This window comes from Alexandromys fortis, unplaced genomic scaffold, assembly GCF_014885135.2.
Source record: "Alexandromys fortis isolate MF-2015 unplaced genomic scaffold, M_Fortis_MF-2015_v1.1 scaffold_51, whole genome shotgun sequence".
NCBI lineage: Eukaryota > Metazoa > Chordata > Mammalia > Rodentia > Cricetidae > Alexandromys > Alexandromys fortis.
The window spans coordinates 6252839-6277484 of NW_026067925.1; the positions used below are offsets into that span (position 1 = coordinate 6252839).

At 45.5% G+C, this 24646-nt stretch overlaps 1 protein-coding gene across 1 annotated transcript in view; it reads left to right on the plus strand.

Annotated features, from left to right (window-relative positions):
* Kif26b (kinesin family member 26B) overlaps positions 1 to 24646 on the plus strand; it is a 405174-nt gene that overhangs the window by 178171 nt on the left and 202357 nt on the right. The window contains exon 4 of the mRNA XM_050142967.1: positions 13574 to 13740. Within this exon, the coding sequence (XP_049998924.1) occupies positions 13574 to 13740 (167 nt within the window). The remainder of the gene's footprint in view (positions 1 to 13573; positions 13741 to 24646) is intronic.

The following is a 24646-nucleotide window of genomic DNA, read 5'->3' on the forward strand; positions in this document are numbered from 1 at the left end:
CATTTATTGAGGGTCCTGGGCCTGCCACCCCTTTCCCACATACTAGGATGACAGTACCAATTCAGTTCGGTCCATCCCATCTCTGGCTTGTTTCTATCTAGCTATCGTGTGGACTGATCTGGGCAAAACAGGGTATTTCTAGACTGGTCTGATTTCTAAAGACTAAAGTTGTCATGGTTCCTGTCATGGCTCCATCTACTGCAGACCTCACCCCTGTGCCTTCTATGGACTCTCCTTTCTACCATCTGCCACTCCTAGCATTCTGAGGAGTGCACATGCGTGCATATACCTGAGGGCTGCATGCATGCATGCCTGACATTGTTTCCTCGCTTGTGTAGAGAATGTAAGGTTGTTTTTGCTTTGAGCTTACTGACCATTCCTCAGGCATTGATGAGCCACTTACAACTGAGTATTTGTCTCCTTTCATAAGAAGCTGATAGTTCTCTCTCTCTCTCTCTCTCTCTCTCTCTCTCTCTCTCTCTCTGTACTGAAGTTCATAGGATGTTTTCCAATTCCAGGGTATGATGCACTGCTGGTCTCTTGCATCAACCCAGATTTAGATGAAGAAAAGTGACAGACTGTGGGGTGGGTGAGATGCATCCTCATGACCTCTAGAGACAAGAAAACATGGCCGATTAAACATAAATGGAAAAGGCCATGATCTGTATTAGAATTAGATGCCACCGCAGTTCCAGCTAATCTAATGTTGTTATGGTTACCCTTGGCAGCATAACTAACCAACTTGGCTATTTTGCTAGAGTTACATAGGACCAGCATTCCAGCATCTAGACATGGCAAGCCTTTGTCTTCCAAGGTTAGGACTACTTTTTTAACGGGAGGGGAATGGCTCAATTTGTGAAATGGGTCTCTGGCTTGCTGTGTTTGTGCATCGTCTAGCACTCCAGGGCTCTGAGTTTAGCAGAAATGTTCCTTGGGTGGAGGGAAAAGTAGGACAGGGTGGTGAGATCTGCCCCTGGGCTGATTGCTCCTCTCCTAGGTTCTGAGTTCCTGTGGTCCTTGATCCCATTTTCAGAGACTTCCTGAGTCTAGCTGTGGCTGCGAAATCCCAACATCAAGCTGCTGGGGAGGGACACTCACCCTCTCCCCTCTCTGTTTTCATCCCTTTATGAAGATTTACTTTTGTTTGTCTCTTAACTTTCTCTTGTTTCCGCTTTGCTCCCCTTCATCCCTTGCTCTCTGTTCTTCCTCTAGTCCAGTCTCTTAGCACCGCACTGAATTATGACCATGCCCAAATACCTTCTGTTTATGGAACTATTCTATACCTTACTCACAATTGCTTAAAAATAGGCAGAAACCTTTTATCCCTGAAAAACAAACAAAATCCCAGGACCCAAAACCTATTAGAAGAAACTTACTTTTACTTGTATGGATTTACTAATATACTCACTACTGTATGTGTTATATGGATTCTGTATGCAGACAGCACTCCGTGATGCTGAGAATATACTGAGAATAGTCATAGTGATAGCCCTCAAAGGGTTGCCTGCTTCTTAAGGAGAGACCTGGAAACAGGAAGCTGCAGAGTGGATTGAAAGATGTGTGTTGGCTGCTCATTGGAGGAGTGTGTGCTGGGACTATGTGAGACCTGAGTTCATTGCCATGACCAAACCTTAACGACAAGAAGGTTAGAGGAGATTATCTGAGGACAAGTTTGGTGAATGGGGGGGGGGTGGACCGGCCCTGGTCATTTGGTGCAGGGGTGTGGTCTGTGAATATCCCATTTGGTGAATGTATGGGAGAACCGGCTCTGGTCATTTGGTGCAGGGGTGTGGTGGTCTCTGAGTGCTTTCTGGGACACTGGGTCTCAGCTGTGCATCTAAGAGTGCACAGCAGTGGTTATGAGTAGAAGAGCTGCTCGGGATGCTGAGGGCCAAGAGGACAGGGATGCCTGGTCACAGGCCTTAGGAGCTGATGGAGGAGTAGACAGTCTGTGGTCCAACCGTGATGGGAGGCTGGTGATTCAAATCAGAATTGCAGTCTGACTCCAGTCTGAGTTTGCTTGGCTGTAAATTGAGAGTGAAATCTATTACGTCAAGCCTGTATGACTATTTGACTTCATCTTCATTTGATTATTTAAAAAAAGTTACACAGTGCTGGATAGAAAACGTAGGGTATCTGGAGGCGCCTGCCCAAAGGCCTCCTCCTTTCTCTTTTCTTTGTTGAGCCTTTGCTGGCCAGCTGTCGCCTACAAACGTGGGCGTGGCTAAGGAGCTGTGTCCATTCTTTGGTAACGGTGGACACGATATCCACAATAGAATCAAAGGGTGGAGGGTGACCAAGGACAGCGGCATTCCTTGCTCCAGGGTTTCCCCATGTGGTACACTCGGTACCCTTATTTTGACGATGGTGGTGCTGCCAGGATAAACATGGCGCTCTCAGGCTGGAGCAATAGCTCAGCAGTTAAGAGCACTGGCTACTTTTCCTAGCACCCTCATGACTGTTCAACTTAAGTTCCGGGGATCCCAGGAATGGTCTGTAGGTGCCAGGCACACATCTAATGCACAGACATACACGTTGGCAGAACACCCGCACACATAAAGTGAAAACACAAAGCAGAAAACCCCACTCTTTTGTTAATGAATTGTGGTCACGAAAACAGTGCTCTATTATTGACGCTCAACAATGGCCATGTGTGACCGTGCTCTTTAATGATGCCTGATGCCCCTTTCTCACATCTGCTAGCCTCATACTCATCTTACATGACATCAGGATGTCACTGGAGCCACCTTGAGACACATAACTGAAGATTAGACGCTAAAGCATTGTTACTCAACATGCCTGTAAGACTGACAAATATGCATATGAAATAGCTCCATCCTGATGGGAAGGTTTTATCCTTCTCCCTAAGAATCCTTTGAAAAAGGCGCTGAACTACCGTGCCTTGGGCTGCACATACTGGAAGTATAAAATTTAAGAGATGAATCCAAGCTAGTAACCCAGCTGGGCCTGTGCTTTATCATGCTCCCGGGGTCCTTCACGAAGCAGGCAGGTGGCCCTGCCCCTTTACCTTCAGACAACACAGAGAATAAAAGCAAATAGTCCCCAGGTGCTGAGGGGCCAGATGTAAGCCCTGATAACGGCTATCATGACGTGAGCCCCCACCTCCGTTTGCTGAGTCTCATCACAGGGAAGACAGTGAAGGAAGTAAGGCTATAAATTTAAGGGAAAGAAAAAGCTGCCCTCGCAGGCCTCGTGTGTCTCCAGTTGTGGAATTCTCTTTTGCAAGAGGTCACTGAGTCAAATGCTGTGGATGGATAATTTTATGGCCACTAATAAAATTTATAGCCAAAGCAAGCTAAGATAATAAGGGTAATCAAAATGTCCAGCCTCGGGATGGGAGATTGCCATCTTGGCCTGCTTAGGGTAGCTGGAGGCTGGACAGCACAAGGAGGAACTTATCTGTGAGACTCAAGGCCACCGGAATCCTAGAGGTAATTTGTGTGATTTGGAACCTTGGGGACGGGGCCAGTTCTGGAGTGAGTTTTAAATGAGGTAGCGAGCAATTACGTTCTGTGGACAGCATACCAAAAACACTAAGACAATGAACCACTATATTTGAATGCCCGAAGTGAACCCTAAGCCTAAGAAGTCATCTGACCCATACTGATTTTAGCATCCTACATCCTGAGAGCAGTGTTAGGTGAGCACTCAGCAGTGTTGGTGAGGGATGAGGGACGGGAAGGAGGGTGGCATTTTTCTTACGTAAAGGTAGAGAGTCTGACAATTTTAATTAGACAGCTGGGTTGAAGGGCTTTCTCCATCCCTTGCCCCAACTCTGTGGCCTCCGATTCCCTTCTCTCCCAGTTCCCTCCACTAAGAGCTCAGACTGGTCTAGATGGGGGTCTTATTACTCTGTTACTAGGACCATCCTATAAAACATGGGACATGTCCTGTGCAGAAACACATTGAATTCACCGGAGGGCATAACCCCGACATTCTTGGCTATCTTCTGGGACTCTGGTCCGTAAATGCTATTCTACATTGATGATCTTCTCTAAATGAGAGAGCAGGGCATGGTCCCTGGGGGAGGCTGAAAGGCATGGACTCTTTGGTGTTTGGGAATGTTTTTCATTCATTGTGATAAAATAGATATAATCCAAAATCCAAAAAGTTGCATCTGAATTACTTTTCATTCTAGGTTAAGTGCACGGTCAGCATTGTACGGCTGCACTGATGTTTCTCTGCAATGCTCTTTATTCAAAACAGGCATTGGAGACCCAGTCCTCTCGCCATGGTCCCCATCACCTCCGTTCTACTGTCTGTTACTATAGTGGACTGTTGTAGATAACTAGAAAAGAGTACAGAAATGTTTTCAGTCTCTGGTAGGAACACAGACTGTGGAAGGCTTATGTGACCATACCTCCACCTTACCACTCCTGGGGGCAGATGCCTTTGCATGCCCTCTGCTCCGCTGTCCACTGCCCAGATGTTTACCCTGGAGCCTGCACACATCTGCTCAGTGTTGCTCATCTTTGGGCTAAGGCTGCTGTTTGCTCTGCCCTATGGCAAGTTCATCCCCCTAGTTTATTCTTCACGATAACTAGTTTAATCCCAGTTAATTCTAGAGGTTGGAAACTGGAGCACTGACTGTATAGATACTTCTAGACTATTCCAGGATTACAAAAGAGCTGTTACCCATCTTCATCCAGATGAATGTGAACTGATTTGTGCTAATCCTGATCAAAAGTATTTGAATAAGGAGTTGACAACTGTTGGCAGCTACTGTTGGCAACTGTAAGTAACAAATAACAACAAAAGACATTGTCCCAAGACAGCCAGGTACCGATTAAGAGAAAGTGTTATTAGATGCTATTTTCTGGGACTTGGGAGAGTGTTACGGCATCATTAAATGTGGTTAATTGAAGACTGAATAGGAAACAATTAATGTCTGCAGCTATCTCCAAATAGGGAATAGATGCTGTTTGGAGCTCCCTGCTGTCTTGACATAGTCAAAGGGAGGTAGCTTTCTGGGTCAAGCTTGCCATCTACGATAAACCCCATGCTGATACCCACTGATAGCTCCAAGCCCTTTTTTCAGTAGGAAAAGTTAAGGCCAGTGGCCTACAGATCACAGCTTACAGTGTGGAAGAAAGGTGACAAGTGCCAGACACTTTTTGTTCCAATTCTGTGCTCAAGAGAATAAGCAAATGTAAGAGTCTCAGTGTCTTTGGGGAGATGACATCTTTGCTGAGATGCCAGTATCAAAATCCCAGTGTGGTTCACAGACACGTGCCTACCCTGTGGTTCACATAGAAGGGGGCAATGTTTGTGTGTAGCATATGCAAAGCAACCTACACCACAATCATGGCACGTGGATTCTTACGTTCAGGGAGGAACACACATACATACACACACAGTGTGCACACGTGCACCGTGCACCCTCACATCCACAGGCACATTCCTTTCACTGTCACCCTGGGTCACACTTCCTCCATCCTCTCCTCCCCATAGAAAATGGTGATGTTTGGGAAGCAGACACTGTTAAGTGGTGACACGGTCCCATGTAACTGAGCTGGAGGGCTAAGTGTGGGTTTTCATCAGAACCAATCCAAACACGACCCTGTAGTGGAGAACTAGTCCTCCTGAGTGCGTGATTAGGAGTGGCCCCGAGCTTTGGGTTTACAGGAGGAACAGTGGTGCAGACAGCAAAACCTTTCTACTAGATTGTAGGTTTTCAGTGGGAAACTGGCATCCGTGGCTTTGGATCTGAGTTTCCTCAGGAATAATCGGGTGTTTTCCACAGTATGGTGAGCGAGGAAAAATAAGTGTGAAACAGCCTGCATGACCAAGGTAAATGGAGTCCTTCAGAATTGAGCTCCTGCTTCAGAACTGGGAGGTGATGCTAATGCATCAGGAAGTTCCTGATGGATGAAGCAATATGGAGGGACCAGAGCTGGGGGGAGGGAACTGGGGGACAGAGTAGGGAGCTGGAGCTGGGAAGCCCGGGTGAGGGAGGGCACAGTAGAGGGGCCAGAGCTGGGGGTGGGGGATCAGAACTGGAGGCAGTAGGGGTGCAGACCTGGAGGGGGGTAGTTAGACCAAGGGCGGACCGGACCGCGCATAAGAGATCACTGTGGGGGTCACAGCAGTGTGGTACCAGTCTGGGTTTCTTCACTTCCTACCTGTTTTCTCCCAGGGAGTTATAACCTCTCTGAACTTTCCTTTCCTTCTTAGTGATGTGGGTGGCTGTCTTAGGATTCAGTTTTTCCAGGGGATGCCTGTGTGTCCTGCTTCCTCCCATCTGCACCTGACCTAAAGGCCAGAGGGAGGAGTACTGGACAGAGGTAGAGGAGGGACAGGCCTCAGGGCCTCAGGGCCACAGTAGCTAAGATTCTATTGAGGACTGCCACACAAAAACAGAGCCTTGATTATAGCTAGCAGGGAAAGGGGCCTTCTTATAGCCCTTCCTACTAGCTGAAAGGAATGGCCACCACCCTGACAGAAACTCAGGAGCCAGGAGCAGGATGGCTACCTACAAAACACAGAAACAGCATGGGATACCTGTTCCAAGTGACTCTGTGGAGAGACAGAAGCAGGGGATCCCCACTAAAGGCTGATGGGTAAGAGGACAGAAGCCAGGGATACCAGTGGGTCCTTTCCTTCCTTCAGAAGCATGTTGGAAATGACCTAACCTCCTCTTGGAGTCTCCACATCCCAGCCTGGTGCTGTATTGCTCAGCCCTACAGCAGGGAAACAGGGGATCCCCCTTCTCCTTCCTGCCTACCAGGCCCTTCCTTTTACTTAGAAGTTTGTCTGAATGCACACGTGGAGATCTCTAAAGTCTCTATTAGCCTGTTATAGAAATTGAGATAGTGTATACACACATGTAACATATATGTGCACATATGTGGGTGGCTTTATTCTGAGACAGGGTATGTTCTAGGCTCACTAGACATTTCTAGTCTATGTCTAGTTTTCTGGTTTGATTCTTTCCCCGCAAACCTCATGATTCCCCCAAATCTCATAGAATGAGGCACTTAGCACGGTTTAGGTTTACTTTCTATAATTCCCCAAATCTACTCACTCTTTAGCTTGTTCAAATACTTGGGTAACTGTGAAAGGAGACTGCTTGCTCCTTTTCCAACTGTACAGACCCAAGTAATCACACAGAAACTATATTAGTTACCATACTGTTTGGCCAATAGTGTAAACGTATTTCTAGCTAGCTCTGACATCTTAAATGAACCCATTTCTATTCCTCTGTGTATCACCACGAGGCCGTGGCCAACTGGTAAGGTTCCAGTGGGCATGTCCTTATCCTTTGGCAGCTACATGGCATCTCTTTGACTCTGCCTACTTTCTTTCTGTATCTCTGTTGGAATTTTCCACCTGGCTTTGCTATGCCAAGTCATTGGTCAAAACAGCTTTGTTCATTATCCAATAAAAACAACACATATGGTAAAGGATATCCCACATCATCTCCCTTTTATGTCTAAATAGAAAGGAAGGTTTTAGCTTTAACATGGGAAAATTACATATACAAAACAATTACCAAGCAAGAATTACAGTTACAATATTTAGTCTATTTATATTTGGCAAATTAAGGAAAATACTCTATCATCTAGCCTATTTTTGTGAGTCTAAAGCTTTATACTTAAAATTTATCTTTTATCATAACTAAGGAAATCTATAACTATATGTCTTTAACTTTTCAAAGACCCCAGAAGGATATAATAATACCTAAGTAAACAGGAAGTGCCTGGTAAGCAACTTCCAAAGTTTTAGAATTGATAGAGACATGTCCTGCCTGGACAGTCACCCAAAGTTCATCTGTACCATTGGGGCATCCATCTTCAGTCTACAGGCCCATAGTATCCAGCAGACTTTTCCATAAAGCAGAAAACTTGAAGGTCTGTTTAGCAGTCACTTTCTTTTGTATTCTGCAGAATGTCTGGCAGACTCTTTTATGAAGCAGGAACCCTGAAGGGACTGTCTCACTTTTTTTTTTAGACAAGTTGGCCAATCATTTTCTGTGGGTCCTGCAAGTCCAGTTCACACAGCATACCATCAAGCAGTCCAGGCAAGAGCAGTTTCTTGCCCAAATGACTAGCCTTGTCACATTGAAGGCAAGTTCCATTACAAGTTTCTTCAATGCCCATTAACTTCTCTGAAGTAATTGGTGCTGCCAGAAGCAGACATGTCTCACTGTCAAGAAAAATCTACGTTCTTAAAAAATTTTAAGTGTCATATTCCATAGGACTTTGAAGTGTTGAAGATCTATCTAACTGAAATATATCTCTATATATCTAGAAAAACCTAACTAACATGACCGTAAGTTTGACTATTATAAATGACTATCTATTAATTTTTAATTATACATTACACTTTTAAATGAGCTGTACAAACACAATACCTTAAACAAGAGTAGAAATACATATACACAGTGTAACAAAATCAGCTTTAAATTTGTATTAATAGTCCAAGATCCATACATACCAATGCAAAGTATTCATCTCTATATATCATATCCCCCTTTATGTGAAAACAAACATTTATAAACAATTATTTTGGGAATTTGGCATAGTTTTCTCCAAACTGCTTTCTGCCATTTGTTGGGCAAAGTATTGGGGGTTTATAAAGACCTTTTGGGGGAGGGGTCTTGTTTCATTGAACCACATTAGCCTTATAGAAACCCACAGCTTCTCATCTTCTGTGTAAACAAAAGCAGAACCCCTTTCCAAAGTAATATATCCTTAGACCCAAATTTTGAAATCAAGATACCTTTATGTTAGTTTAACTTAGCAACCTCCAGAAACAAATGCCTTTCTGCAGTCAAAAATTTGAAGAAAACTCAATAATATGCACAATCCAGCGTCTCTGTGTATTTTTATCTTTACGTGTCTTATTTTTTTACTCTATTACTTTTTAGTATTTATTTTATTATCTTTATTCCTTTAATCTATGACTGTCTTACCTTTTTTTCTGTCTATACTCTTTTTACTCTCTCTCTTAAGCCTACATACATTTTTTTTTAACATACCGTGACCTGTTCAGAGGTTTATTTTTGTCTGAATCTGTCTCTCTTGTGTATTTGTAATTATTTTCTGACCAAGAGTGATTATTAAAATGCTAAGTAGCATGGCTAGGACTAAGACTGCTTTACCTTTCGGCCCTGCCCAGTCCAACATGGCGGAGGTATGATCACTGCTAGCTCTGCAAGCCATGCTCATTGCCCCAGCTCCAGGGATGCAGCAGGTCTATGTCACCAATAAGCAACTAGTAGAATGCTGTTTACAAACCCTATTTAAGTGTAGGACCTCCTGAAAGAGCCAGAGTTTCATGATACCAGCATGAACCAGGAAGCAGACTCTTAAAGAAGCCCTTACTTTTTTTGCTGTTAATGCTGAGTCAGGAAGCCTTCTCTTAAGGGATTCACGCCTTTTCTTGTCTCTAGCAAACAGAACACACCTTAGGAAATACTGCTACCAAGAAGGCATGCTTAACTTTGTTCTTTTGTGTCTAGAATTTCTTCCCAAGCTCTCTCAGGTTTTGTGTGGATGTAGTTGCTCCACATTGGGCACCATTTTGTAAAAGGAGACTGCTTGCTCATTTCCCAACAGCTCAGACCCAAGTAATCACACAGAAACTATGTTAGTTACAATACTATTTGGCCAATAGCTTAAGTGTATTTCTAGCTAGCTCTGACATCTTAAATGAACCTATTTCTATTAATCTATGTATCACCATGAGGCTGTAGCCTATTGGTAGGGTTCTAGCTGGCATGTCCTTTTCCTTCAGCAGCTATATGGCATCTCTTTGACTCCACCTACTTTCTCTCTGTTGGGATTTTCCACCTGGCTTTGCTCTGCTAAGCCATTGGTCAAAACACCTTTATTTATTATCCAATAAAAACAACACATATTTGAGGCCAGCCTGGACTACAAGAGCTAGTTCCAGGACAGGAACCAAAAAGCTACGGAGAAACCCTATCTTGAAAATCTAAAAAAACAAAAACAACACATACACAGAAGGACCTCCCACATCAGATAACAGGTAGGCTGAGGAAGGGAAACAGATGGCAACAGGCAGAGCCTGCATTTCTCTTGTGCTTTGCGGCCTGGGCAAGTCAGGTGTCCTTTTCACAGCTTTCTCCTCATCTGTGAGTGGGGAGCAAGCGACAAGCTGTCTAGATACCTTTTGTTGTCTGTCTCCCTTGGGTCTTGGAGAAGGGATGGGACCTGTCAGTCTTAGAGGGCTAGTAGATATGTTGACGCTCTTGGTGTCTTCAGCCTTTCTGCTTAACATGTGTACAACTCTGGGATGGCTGTCTTCAGTTCGAAGCCAGAGAAGGAATTTGTACTAGATAGACCTTTCCTAACTCAATCTTATCCAGCAGGCAAGCATTTGTCTCTTTGACTCCGAGGTAAGTCATCCATGACTGGTCATATTGTCTTGTGATAATTGTCGAGGCTGAAGTGAGTATGTTCTTGAGGGTTAGTGACTTGGTGACATGCATGATAGCCCCTTTGTGAGACGTTATCCACTGAGCCCCGGCACTCACTCAGAAGCCTGCTTTCTAGTATAGTCAGTGAACGGTGGCTCATCTGATAAGCAAGCTCCTCTCTCAGAATCATCTGGAAGCAACTTGATTTTGATTGCTGTGTTTAAACAGACACAGATACTTTTAAGAGGGTGCCTGGCTCCTCTGACTTTCAGTGATAAAGATGTAGCTGGATGCAGCCAGCTATCCTGGCTCCTCTGACTTTCAGTGATAAAGATGTAGCTGGATGCAGCCAGCTATCCTGTCTACTGTCAGCCAGGGACTCAAGTACAGATTGCAAAGAAGGTAAATACTGAAGACATCCGAGACTCGAAGTCGTGTTTGCAAACGTGCCTGACGAGGTGCCTGCCTGGTACAGCTAAGCACCAAGACCAACTGAACTGAAAAGGAAGGACTGGAGCGTACTTGGTGGTAGAGTGCCTGCCCAGCATGAATGAGGGCATGCCCCGCAAGATAATGAAACCTGGAGAAGAAATACATTTGATTACTTAAAGGACTGTAGGAAAGAAGATCTGATCAGGCAGATGGGAGAAAATGAAATCGTCTAGATCCATTCCACAAACGCGCCTTTGTTATCTCTGCGTGCTGCTATGTTGACCTGGGTATCCAGTGGACAAGCCAGTCCTGGGCCATTATCCTGTGACGTGCAGCTTGCAGAGAATAACCTAAAGTGTAGAAGGAAAAATGGAAGCACGCTTTAAATATAAAAAAGTACCCAAAATACATTGAAAAAAGAAATAAGCTATTGGGAAAGGAAACATCTGCAGAGAATCCGGTGAGACTTGGTCCGTGACCTCACCAGGCTGTGCAAAGTGTCCCCAACGCTGCATTCACCTGCTGACTTTCCTCAGATGTCATTGTGAGTGAGAACCAGATGTGTGCTTTAGATAGGAACAAGGTGCCGTGGATTGGTGAGTTTGGTTTTGTTCCTGGATGCTGTCCCGAAGAATATCATGCACTACCCGTGGCTTTATCATTGTCAATCGATAGAGACAACAATGTATGTGGCAGTATCTTCATTGTCCCCTATGGGGTGTGGTAGGTTTGGCAGCATAGGAAGCTCCTAGAGGTGACCTGTGCCCACGGAGAGTTAGTAGCCCCCATGGAATACAGGGACACCATCCTTTGGGCCTTCTCTGTGCTGCCATCTCTCCAGCTGCTCTGATTGGGGTCACATTTCTTTCTGGTGTGTAGAAATGAGAGTAAGAAAGTGCAGTTTAGCAGAATTTCCACCGAATAATGCCAAACTTCCCAAGTTAGACCAGGAATTGAAACAGAGCTAAGTTTCCAGTCAGTGGGAAGCAGACAAATGGCTGTTCTGCTAATACTGAGATTTATTGTATGTCCCTGGCTCCATCATGGCCAGCCACCCTGCTCAGTGACCAAGGGAAAAGGTCCCTGCCCTGGGCTTTATTGCACCTGTATTTCATAAGTGACAGGAATATTTCCCCCTGAGCGTTTAAGGGTTGTGGCAGGCTGAAGACATTTTTGTTTAAAGTTGCCTGTATAGTAGGAGGCCACTTGTTTGTTCTTGGCTTCTCAGCCCCTAAATAATCACACAGAAACCATATTATTTGCAATACTGTTTGGCCAATAGTTTAAGCGTATTTCTGGTTAACTATTATATTCTAAACTAGCCCATCTCCATTAATCAGTGTATCGCCACGTGGCTGTGGCTTACCAGGTAAAGTTCCGACCCGAGCATCTGTCTCCAGACATAGCACACTTTATTCCACAACCACCATACTAATGTGAGATGAACAGGGACATGTTTCTATACCATATCCTCATTTTCCCCAGAAGTATGGATCTTTATAGCAGGTTATGGGGGAGATAGACAGAATGGACTATCTATGTGGACTTCTGTTACAAAAGCAATCACTGATTTAAAAAAAAAATTGGAAACAGTCTCTGCTACATAGGAAGTTCAAGGGAAGTCTACGCTGCAAGAGACCTACTCTCAAACAAACAAACAAACAAAAAAGAGGATATGCTCTAGTCTTATTTCTGTCGCTGTGATAAAATGCCCCGGCAGAGAGTAAGTCAAGCCGGGAATGATTTATTTTGTAGCACTATTCCAGGTTACAGTCCATCATAGCGGGGAAATCAAAAGATCCTGGGCCGAGGCAGCTAGCTAGTGATGTCACTTGGTCAGCTGGGAACAGTACAACGGATCTCTGCATGCTTGCTTGATCTGTACATTTTTCCCTTTTATACAGTTCAGAGCCCAGCCTATGAAACGCCACCTAGATTCAGGGTGGGTTGTCCAACCTGATGTAGGCCACAGATGGGATCAAGCTGATCAAACCAGCCATCACACCTTACTAACACTTTAGCCAGATGGGGAGGTACATTCCTGTAATCCCGATACTTGAGAGGTAGAAACGGGAAATTGAAGAGTTCAAGGCTAGTCCTGGCTACACATCTAGTTCTAGGCCAGCCTGGGCTCTAAGAAACTCTGTCTCAAAAGCAAAACCAAGAAGAAACAAAGCAGAAATCTTTCATGGTCCTGTTAATGGATCCAGAGGAAAATGAAGTCCAAAATTTCTACATACTCTGTGAAAACGTGGTAGCTGTGTCTGCTTTTGTCCGCCTCTGAAATCCACTTGCCTTCCCACAGCCGAGCCCAAGCACTGCTCCTGAGAACACTTTACCTGACTCACTAGCAGAATTGTTTATGCCTTCATCAACCGAACCTCTGCCTGTTCCTCGGTTTGTGAGCACTTGGGGTCTAGCTAGCATCGGGTCATGTCACGGTTCTGGTCCTGGTCTGTGAAGAGCATGTTGGACACTTTCCCCTCCCCAGGAAGGGAAGAAGTAGGTGTAATGCAACTTACAATGTTGGGGGTTATTTTGCTCTATTATTTTAGATGGGAACAAAAAAGTGACCTAGCTAACGTGCTGACAAATGGTCAGAGAAACCCTGTGCTCCCCAGGTTACCGAGTGTGGGTGGAATTAAACCCACCAGTTCTCCAAACAGCAAGCTGCTGGCAATGGGCAGGAATCCTGTGAGCCCCAGGTAATGAACTCCATGTTGTTTTCTTTGTCAGATCTCCCAGCTGATGACAGAGACCGGCCGAGAGGGACTGACGGAATCGGCGCTGAACCGCTACAATGCAGACAAGCCTGCAGCCAGCAGTGTCCCTGCCTCCCAGGGCTCCTGTGTGGCCAGTGAGACTTCCACAGGTACCTCAGTGGCGGCTTCCTTCTTCGCACGGTAAGAGATGCTCAGATCTTTGGTTCTTTTGGATACACCTGGCTGGTGAACCTCCTGTGTGTACCGGATCAGCTGGAAGCAGTAGAGGGCATTTAGGATGTTGACATTGCGGGTCAGACATTCTGTGCTGAGAGAACTGTCCTGTGCATTGTAGTGTGCTCCGCGGCATCTTCAGCCTCTGTCTGCTACAAGCAGTGTGCCTGTCTCCTTTCTATGTCCTGGAATAGTTGGATGTGCCCTGGGTTGAGAACCACTGTTGTCAGAATGTATGGCTCTAAAGATGGTCTTTTTTGGGGTATGGATGCCATAGGTATAGACCTGTGGCTAGCGACCCCAGACTTAATTGCTCATGAACCTGCCAAAAAGAGACTATGAAAGAGATGACAAGTGTATTCCTTCTTGACACACTAGCTGCATATATAACTAATCAAACACTGGGTATATAGCTGATCTTAGGGAGTTTAAAGCCATGAGAACCAAAATTGAAAGATATTTCAACTATGTTGTCTGCCTAATTTTAGCAGCAAGGCCAAGACGGGACTGGAGACGAAGGACAGCTGAGCGGGGCGGCAGGGTTGTCTAATTCAATCTCATGGTTTTATGAAGGAGGAAACTGAGGATCAGGAAGGTTCGTCTGAGTTAATTCAGAGCAGAGACAGAAATAGCAGATGGTTGCTACCTCTGTCCCGCTCTTCACAACTCATTCTTTACTTGATACTTGGAGCTAGACCTTAGAAAATTTCTGTCTAGGATTCTCAGACTCCAGAGTAAATAGTATCTAGAATAAATAGCATTGGGTATGAAGTCTGAGGGCTTGCATGACTCAGTTTCCACATCTGTAAAACGGGGGTAATGTCTAGTTTGAAGATTAAAATTAGATGGTGTTAAATTATTAAGAATATTACAAGAGTTTAATTCATGTGGGCCTGGCCAGTATACCACGGGGCTTTTCTTACCCATAGGCACAGTGGCATGCAGGCCACAAATATAAGGGAGGGGCTCTGATTGAGGAAGGGACAAGTCAGAGGAGGACGAGAGGGCCAGTGTCCTGGATAAGATACCATTCATACTAGGTGGCAGGGAGGTCTTGTTTGGGGGGACAGCTTTGAGGGCCCCTTTGTATCAAGGTGCCCTGTTTATTCTCCTCTGAACCTTTGGACTGGCTTGGATATGGGGAACGTGACAGAACATGCATGTATGCTGGTCATGTTAGCTCCGTCTGTACGTAAATCTCAATGATGTCTGGACCACTAGCAGGGAACCCAAGCTCACTGGGCTGTTACATCCTGCCATGCCGAGCAGGAATGAAGAGATGTAAGAGTTTAGGAGGACACGTCACAAGCCCAGGTGATCCTGAGACCTGAGACACTTATCAGAGTGTAGCCACAGGCGGGTGAACGTTGGCTAAGGAGTGAGAAGTCACTGCAGGCAGAAATCTTTGGGTCACCGTGTAAAAGGCCATTTTGGTGGCTCTGTGAAGTACCCACATGTGTGAGCAAAGGTTGAGTGAAACCTAAGAACAGGAGGGAGCCATCTCCCGGCTCTCTGGGGATGAAGGAGAACTTGCTGACCATCCATATCCCTCAGAGAGTGGGGTCCCTGTCTGGGAAGTGTAGGGTGAAAGTTGTACTGAGTGGGGGTACACGCCTGTAATAGCAGCACTTAGGAGACAGGAAGTTTCAAAGTTAAAGGTCATGCTTGGATACATAGTGTGTTAGAGGAGGCCAGCCACTCTGTCTCAAAGAAGAAGGACTAAAAGAGATGATGGTAGATCTAAAGAAGAAGTTGGCACATCTATCCTCAGATTGGTCAGTCATGTGTTGGTATTGAGCCCGAAGGCTGTTTCAAATGTGTGAATCCGTTAGCATCCATTTTACATCACAGAGAAAAAATGATGAGCTAGGAGGAGTGGTTAGAGTTCCCCATGTGTTGACTGCTCACATATTATGTCCTTTGCTTTCTATCATTTAAAGTACACAGAACCCAATGGAGGGGAACCCTGTCATTGGGGGTTGAGACAATGGAAATTTCACTGTCATTCGAAAAACAACGCGTAGACCCTGTATCATGCATGGAATTGCCTTAAACCTTGGAAAAGAAAATGAATCCTTCAGATGACCTCATATCTTCACACTGAGTTTTCATTCCCAAATAACCTGAAAAACTATAAACAACTGTGGTCTCTGTCTGTCTCCTTCCTTCTACGTCTTATACTTAATGGCTTACCATTTGGAGATCTGATCACACTACTTTTTTTTCCGTTGATTAAAAATATATCTGTCCTGGGTTTAAATATTCTGGATAAACTCTAGTGTTCAATGCCCACTGTGATGGCTAAGCCTGATTGAGCAGTAAATAGTAGATCAGTAAAATCCACCCCTGGATATGTCTGGGAAGAATTCCCAGAGACAAGAGGACCATGAAGGTTCTGATATCATGGATGGATCCATCAAGCCCTCGGTGTATTCATAAATAACATGATGTTGTCATGTGGGGAAGGGTAGGAGTTGAGACTTAGTTGGAAGAAGTTGACACTGTGAACATGTCCTTGCAGGCTGCATGGTGCCTGGGCTCCTTCCTGTATTTCCCCCCTCTCTCTGTTCCCTGTCTCTCAGTAATTGAAGATCAGCCACACATTGCCAATGCCATGTTCTATCAAGAGTATAGGGCCAAGTCTCCATGGATTGAGCCCTCTGAAATATGAGCTAAGATAAATCTTGCCTCCCTTGAATTGTCTATGGTAAGGATTTTGGTCACGATGATGACAAGTTACCAACACATCTTATGTTCATTTTGTAGGTTCCAAGTGCTCTGCCTTCTCGCCTGCCATGCTGTCCTGTCCTCTCATAAAGTCGCTGTCACGCCATGGTACTCCTCTCATCAACCTCCCCCAGGGACAGATCTTAGCACACACACACACACACACAACTTCTCTCACCTTTTGCCTTTGGTCCAGACTTGTTCTTTTTCTAGGGATGTTGCTATGCTGGCATCTGTCAAATCCTCCCTGCTGTTCCTTCCATCTTTGTCTTTAAGTGGCTCCTCTACCGCCTGACAGTTTTCTCCAAGTTTCTCGAACATGTCCCTGACTATTATATGACTGATTTGAACAGTAGCTCCTGAGGCTGGAGATTGCCATTGTACTAAAACCAGGCCAAGGGTAAGCTGATTGTAGGGGCTGACTCTTGATGCCTAACTCTGTTGTGAGGACCATGTTTCCTCTCTGGTCAGACCCCAGTGGACCAGTCTTAGTACCACATATGCACACGTGGCTGTAGTTAGGACTATCCCCATTCTTATTGCTATTACATCTACTGATAACCAAATAAAAAATAGTTCCTGGTTCGCACTGACTACAGCAAAGGCTTTGCATGTGTGATCTTAGATAGAGGAGGTTTCCTTTCATCATTGGCCACTGTACACTTAATAGTGGTACTTGATCGTGTGCTCTGAGCTTATTAAGTCCAAGAGGGATGAGGAGGATCATGGGACTGCCCAGAGTTGATGCCCTTGTCCTCTATCAAATACAGTTCCCTGCAGGGATGCTTGCAAAACACATCAACAACCATTACTGGGAAAAGCCACCTGAACACCACGATTGGTCTCGGGAGATGCAGGGGGAGAAAAATGGAGCCAAGATTCGTCTCTTGCTGACTTAGGGAGTAGAGCCAGGGCTTCATTTCTGCCTCTGACTTTACTGACTGGAGCAGCTAAATTCCGGGATTGTGTTCATTATTAGAGTTACACCTCAACAGATTTTTAAAAAAACATCAAGAACCCCAAAACTCATAAACAAGAGCTGTGTCAGAACTTTTAAGATATCATAATGGAGAGATTCTTTGTAATTATTCTTTCCAGTTTCTCTTGTTCCCATAGAAGCAGGTGGTATTAACCCTGCTTCCTCGTTCTTGAAGGTCTCACTCAGATGGACTTTCCTCCACTCCTCGTCCGCCACATCGCTTGTCTTTCCTCCATTCTAACCCTGCCTCGTCCACAGCTTCCTAGGGAAGCAGGACCACTGTGGCCCTTCCTATGGGGCACTGGTAAGGGCCGATGTGCAATCGTGTCACTTGTCCTGGCCCAGGACACCCAGTTGTGAACAGACCTTAAGTGGGGTGAGGCCAAAGCACCACCTGCTGGTGGGGAGGCTCCCACAGAGCTCCAGTGGGGGCATCTTTTCCCTAACCACCTGCAGGACTGGCCTGGGTTCCAGATGTTCCAACCTTTCCTGTCCCCTTCCTTCGCAGCTAAGCCGAGCTAGGCAAGAATCTAGAGGGCCCAAACTATCAGCCTCAGGATCTCCGGCTTATGTATTCCTGGCAGGCTTAGCTTTAGTCTTCTTAGAAAGGGTTCTGAGCACTTCTTGGAAAAGAAAGAACTGCGTTCATGCATATGGATGAGGTGAACTTTTAGGAGCTATAGTTGTAGAAATGGAGTTTCTTTTAGACTCCCCTCAGTGGCCGTGTGAAAGGAAGACAATAAGAAGGAGCCCAGTGAGTAGCTGGTGCCTTTGGATTTCCGAGGCCCCAGGAAACAGTATCAGGCGTAGGTTGCATGAAGAAATAACTCATGATTGCCTGAAACATGGCAAAAGCGATTCAAACAAGTGGCTGCTTTTAGTGCTGTGAAGCCCTGTGTTTTCTGAAGGGCTGGGAGTTTGGACCAGCAATTAAGAGCACTCGTGGCTCTATTAGAGAACTGGGGTTTGAGTCTGGGCACCTGGATAATGTCTCACAATTGTCTGTGACTCCAGGCTCAGGGGATCTAATGCCCTACTGTGTCGTCCCAAACATCCATCTAGACAGTTTGTATTGACTTGGGCAGAGCAGAGCAGAAGTGGTACCTGTTTGACACACACCAGTGTGAGACCCTGCACCCTTGAGTGACTCCCTAACCAGCTCCTGCTATGAAGTGCACGGACCATGTGCATTTCCACCCAAGCAGCAATTATGTTTAACTGCCATCTTGTCGAGGTATTGGCTATCATCTCGCAACATCTACAGACCATTTGAAACAAACCCCGGGCATGCGTTGGTGCAAATGTTTGAGGACAAAGCGTCAGTGAACCTGTAGCATCCCAGGGATCCTTGTTAAATGCCTTCTGCATCTGAGTCTCTAGTTTTGATCGTCTTCTTACTAGTGTTGGTGATGGACTGGGATGGACACTGAAGAACGCAAATGGGAAGATGGTCCAGTTCAAGGCTTAACCTCAAGCCCTATACTAGACAGATAACTTGACCTCTCTGATCTTTGACTTTCTATTTTTCCTGGATATCGTCTGTCTGCTTCACAGTGTCATGGTGAAGATAGCATGTGATCATCTGAGTCTTTGAGATGACATTAACACAGAACCTGCCACAGCAGGATAGATCCCTGTCCTGGGTGGAAAACTCAGTGAACCCTCCCTGTAGACACCCACATGGCACCTGCCTTTGTCTGCTCTTTGTAATCCTGCCTGATAGCTACCTAAGTCTCTAGAGCCGTTGCAAAGATCTAGCTTCGGGCCTTAGAAAGGAAGCCACCTATACAGGGGGTGCAGACCAACAGCTCTTAAAACGCATAAGGAGCCAGAACCCTTTGGTAATGAGATCCCCAAAGACTGGTGGAGAAAAGACCACCCTCGAGGCCATGTATTTGTGGGTTCAGTTAGTCTACTTCATAATTCTAAATTTTGAAGGTTTGTTTGTTTGATCTGTTGTTGTAGATCAGGTTGACTTTGAACTCACTGTGCAGTTCAGGCTGGTGTTGAACTTAGGATCCTCCTACTTCTACTTCCCAAGTGAAGTAAGCATCCATCACCATGCCTGGCTTTGAAGGTATTTCACTTCTTTATGTGCCTCTCTTCCACTTTCCCAGCACTGGGATTACGACTGAGTACCACTGTTCCTGGCTTTTACTTGTGGGTTCTGAGTGATAGAAACTAGATCCCCATCTTGCATGCAAGACCAGTACTTTACTGACTGAACCATGGCCCCAGCCCCCAGCTCTTGATTTTAGAGTCCAGACAAGTTGAGCTCTAATACAGGCAAGTAGAAAGAAAGGAAGAACAGAGAATTCTGTCACCAGGTAGAAATAGGAGGAGAGGATCAAAAGTTCAAGGCCAACCTTAGCTACGTTTCAAGTTCAAGGCCAGACTGGGCTGCATGACTATGGAAAAAAAGAATTCTGTTAGCCTAGAGCTCAGTGGTGAGTCATGCCACAAACGCCGCAAGTCAAAACTCTCATGACATTGACCTTGTAAACCAACCAAAGCGTTAAATTAAATCAAAGTGAAAGATGGAAGATGCTCTTTTGCTTAGGATTTGAATTTAGGGGTGACGTACAGTATGCTGAAAAGGAGTGGAAGCAATGGTTAAGTAGAGAGGAGCGTGGGGGGGGGGGGGACGAGGAGGAGGATGCACCTCTGCTACCGGCCTGCTGCAGTATGCTTGCAGCTGGTTTCCTCTCGTCAGTGTTTACCCGTGTGGAAATCACGGAGGCTTGCCGGGTCCTTGGTGTTCCCAAGTTCCATGCACCATCCTCATCGCCACATTTTTAGCTCCCAAAGTGCCCCTGAGTTGGCTCTGCTAGTGTGCCATCACAGACGTGAAAACGAAAGCACAGAACGATGAAGTAAATAGTCCAAGGTCACACAGCTAGTGTGTAGGGTCTAGATCCAGAATGTCAACTGAACAAGAATGTCAACTCCAAAAGGCAGAGGCAATTGTCTCTGTTCATGGCTCAAGCCCCATAGTAAAATGAACTCCTAAGAAATGTTTGATGAATGAATCTTTGACTGCTCTCTGCCTCTATGATGTTCTGCCTCCAAAGACAAAGATGGGTAGGAGATCCAATGTAAAAATGGCATCACCAACATAAAGAACAGGTGCCAGAGCTGGGCTGGGGGCTCCCTTTGTAAAGCACTTGCTGTGCAAGCAAAAGGAACTGAGTTCAAATCCCTGGGGCCTAAAAGCTGGGCACGGTGGTGTGTACTTACCCCTGTGTTAGGAGGAATGGCTGGGAGATCCAAGGGGCTTGCTGGCCAGTGCATTTAGCTGCAATCGCAAATTCCAGGTTTTAGAGAGGCCTTGTCTCTAAAATAGGTAGAGATGAGATCCAGGGTAAACATCTTGATGTCAGTCTCTGGCTTCTGTACAACATACATGCACACAAACACACACATACAGAGAGAGAGAGAGAGAGAGAGAGAGAGAGAGAGAGAGAGAGAGAGAGAGAGAGACAAATATACAGAAGCACACACATACACATGTATACACAGTTATATAAATAATTAATAATAACAATAGTAAATGCCAAGCTCACTTCAGAATCTGAGTGTGTGTACACATGTGTATGTGTGTGTATACACGTGCGCACATACACATGCATGCAGGGGGATATGTGGTCTTGTGATCAATAGATCTTGTTCTTTTATTAGTTAGTAAAATAATATTTTTTATTTTTTATTGTTTTTTTTTTCTAGACAAGTTTTCTCTGTGCACTGGAATTGGCTTTGTAGATCAGGCTGACCTTGAACTTGCTGGCATCCACCTATCTCTGCCTCCTGTGTACTGGGATTAAAGGCATGTGCCACCAGTGCTTGGTGTAAAATAATACTTCCTATGCCATAGAGCAAAAGCTAGAGATTTTTGGAGGCCTTACATAGTCTCTCTGTATTCTCTGTCCCATTCTCCTTCCCACGCTCCCTCTTGCTTGTGCACCCCTTGCACACTAACCTGGCTCCCTTCCCTGGTAAAGTTCCCCCTCCTAAGCTTTGCTCTTTCATTTCTGGCTGTCCTTTCCCTGTGTCTGCTTGGTGCAGCTTTCCCAGCCTTGAATCTACGCAAATGCCGCTTTCTCGACAAAGCCTTCCCAGGCATTCCAGTTTACAATGACTGAAGCCCCACCCTGTATCAGTACTCCCACACAAAGCCACTAGAAAAGGATTTGTTAATAAAAAATCATTTGAATCTCTGGAGTCTCCAGGCTGTCCTCTGCTGAAGTGCTTAGAAGTTCCCTACCTAGGTCAAGCTGTGTGCATAAGAGGTGACTGTTCCCCTTGCTCTAGGGTGCTTTGGGGGAAATTGCATCCTCTCCCAGTATGAAAAAGTCATTGTCAGGAACCTGAACACCTTATGCAGCTCAGTTACCTACCTGTGTTTCCAAGAGGAGGCATTTAAAGGACCAGAGAGGGGATGCAGCCTGGTACAATAAACCTGAGGAAGGGTGTTACAGTGGAGGAGGACTTCTCAGTCACCCGAGGAGCATGGCTGATCAGGGCTCTGTCTTCTTCCTTCAGCGAGCCTCCGTGCTTTCTGTTCCTTGCTCTGATTGATTATTTTAATTCTAAAGCTGTCTTTGTGAGGTATGTAAAGCATTTGGGGATAAAATCATAGGGAAGACATTAGAGAAACTAAAGATGTATTATACCATGCAGGGCAGGGTGGAGGCTGAGCAGGCTGATGAATGGCATTGCTGAGGGAAACAGATCCATCCAGGGCGATCTCTGTGCTTTACCCAGGAAGTAGGAAAGGGCACTTAAGGGACATTGTAATGATGGTTTGGTTAGAAATAGGTCACACGGAGTCAGAGAGAGAGAAAGAGAGAGAGAGAGAGAGAGAGAGAGAGAGAGAGAGAGAGAGAGAGAGAGAGAGAGAGATCTGCTTGGTATCTCTGCTTCCTCTTCTGGGAAGGCATTTGTATTTTCTGGCTTCCGATTCTTCCAGCTCATGACTCTGGCAAAGATTTTCACTACTTCTACCGGAGCTCATGAGAACAGGAGAGTGGTAGCCTGGCTTCCACACCCCCAGGGCTGTGCTCCCATGGTGACAGACATTCAGAGAACAAATGTCAAAAGAACGAGTCATGTGGGCTTGAAAAACGTAGGTCTCTCTTGCTTCTCAGAAGAATAGAATATGTAAAAGAAACGGTGGGGTGGTGCTTGTAAGATAATTTATCGTGGGGCTGGAAGATTAGTGCTATTGATAGAGGTGCTTCAGATGGGTAGGCACGTGGGAAAATTCTCATTGTTGGTTTCCACGTGGTTCGGCTCAGCAGTGGCTACTTCTGATAATTGCCCATCATTTCCTCTAACCGACGGGAGTGGATGGGATGTCATATTGGACCTGGATGCTTTTGTCCCCTGATACCTGACTTGTTTGTTCAGGAAGCACATTAAAATTTGGAGAAGAAGGTTTCGTGAGCCTGGAAATAATGGCCTGTCTCATTTTCTTGGCATCTTCCAGAACCAAAGCCTTCCCGGGCTATGGTTTGTCGTTTTAAAGCCCAGTGAAGGAAAGAAAATGCCTTGGCAGGGACACGAGAGGACTTGTCCCCGGGGCCTGTGGTGAAAACAGGGAAAATCAACACAAGACGAGAGAAAATGGCGGGATATAAACCACCGCTCAGAACCCTGTCTCCAGTCTTCTACATACTTCTAAAAGTAAATGTTCATTTTTCTCAAATAAATTTCTATGCTTTATTATAGCTGTCTCTCTGATGCCCAACCCGAAGTGCCGAGGCAGCATTTGTGGGGGAAACAGACTGATTTGAAACCTGGTTATACAGACTTTGAGTTATTGTCTCGGGTTGAAAGAAAACTTCAGCTGCCCTACCCATACTCTGAACACCGGGTGTTTAAAGCCATTGTTTCTACCAGTGTGGAGCTCCTCGAATCAGGCTGGCCACTGGGAAAGGTCTAGACAGAGTCAAGAATTTCCTCATGTCTGAAAATCCGAACGGGCTGTGTCCAGGCTGGCTGCAGGGTCCTTCTTCCCTCCCTGCTGCTTGGCCCTGCCTCAAGCCTCTTTCTCCAAGGCCTTTTAGGAGCTCATGAGAATACCCTTCAACTCCTCTACACATACGCAAAAGCTTTTTTCTGCTCATTCTTTTTCATATAACCTCAGATTTCTCATGGGCTAACACCTGTAACAATGCCTGAGGATTTTCACTGACTGCTAGAGCCCTCACATTTAGTATAATCTAGTTCGTGAAGTCAGAGAGTCACAGGGTGGGGAACAACTTGTGAGCAGCTCTCAGACAAGACTGGCAGGGGCCAGTCCACATAGCCCCACTCCCTTGTTCCAGCCCTGGAATAACTCTGACACAAGATCTTCCTGTCTTTTATCTTTCCTAAATAGACTGGCACTCCAATTGTCAATCCAAGAGATGCTTCTGAGGGAACCCTGTATAGGATCCTGGGAGCAGTTATTCATCCACCCACCCACTCACCCATCCACCGATCCATCCATCCGTCCGTCCGTCCGTCCGTCCATCTGTCCGTCCATCCATCCACTCAGCCACCCACCCACTTATCCATCCATCCATCCATCCATCCATCCATCCATCCATCCATCCATCCATCCATCCATCCTCCATCCTTTACCCATCTATCTGTCATCCACCAACTGATAGTCCACATTATATTGCACTAGCTACTTAAGATAGGTCCTTGGACTTCCCACAGGGCAGAGAACCCTGATTGCTTTTTGGGCTGACGAGGGAGGGGGACTTGATTGGGGGAGGGGGAGGGAAAGGGGAGGCAGCGGTGGGGAAGAGACAGAAATCTTTAATAAATAAATAAATAAATTAAAAAAAAGATACTACAATAGAAATAGGACAACCAATCCCATTATGAAGATCTCAGTCCAACAAAGGACAGTTAGAAACAATACATGTGCAGGACAGAGTTCACCAAATCATCTGGTATTGCCGTATTGTTGACTTCGGGGGTTTACAAGTGAACGGTTTATTCCCAGCACTCACTATTGTCAGAAATTCTCTTCTTCCTTTATTTGCTTATTATCTGATACCAAATTCCTTTCCTGAGTGTACCATCCATGGAGAGAGGTGAACGTCCAGCTCATTCCATCTTTACACGATCCAGAGGTGAATGTCCTGCTTTAGTGAGAAGCCTGAGCTCCTGGCC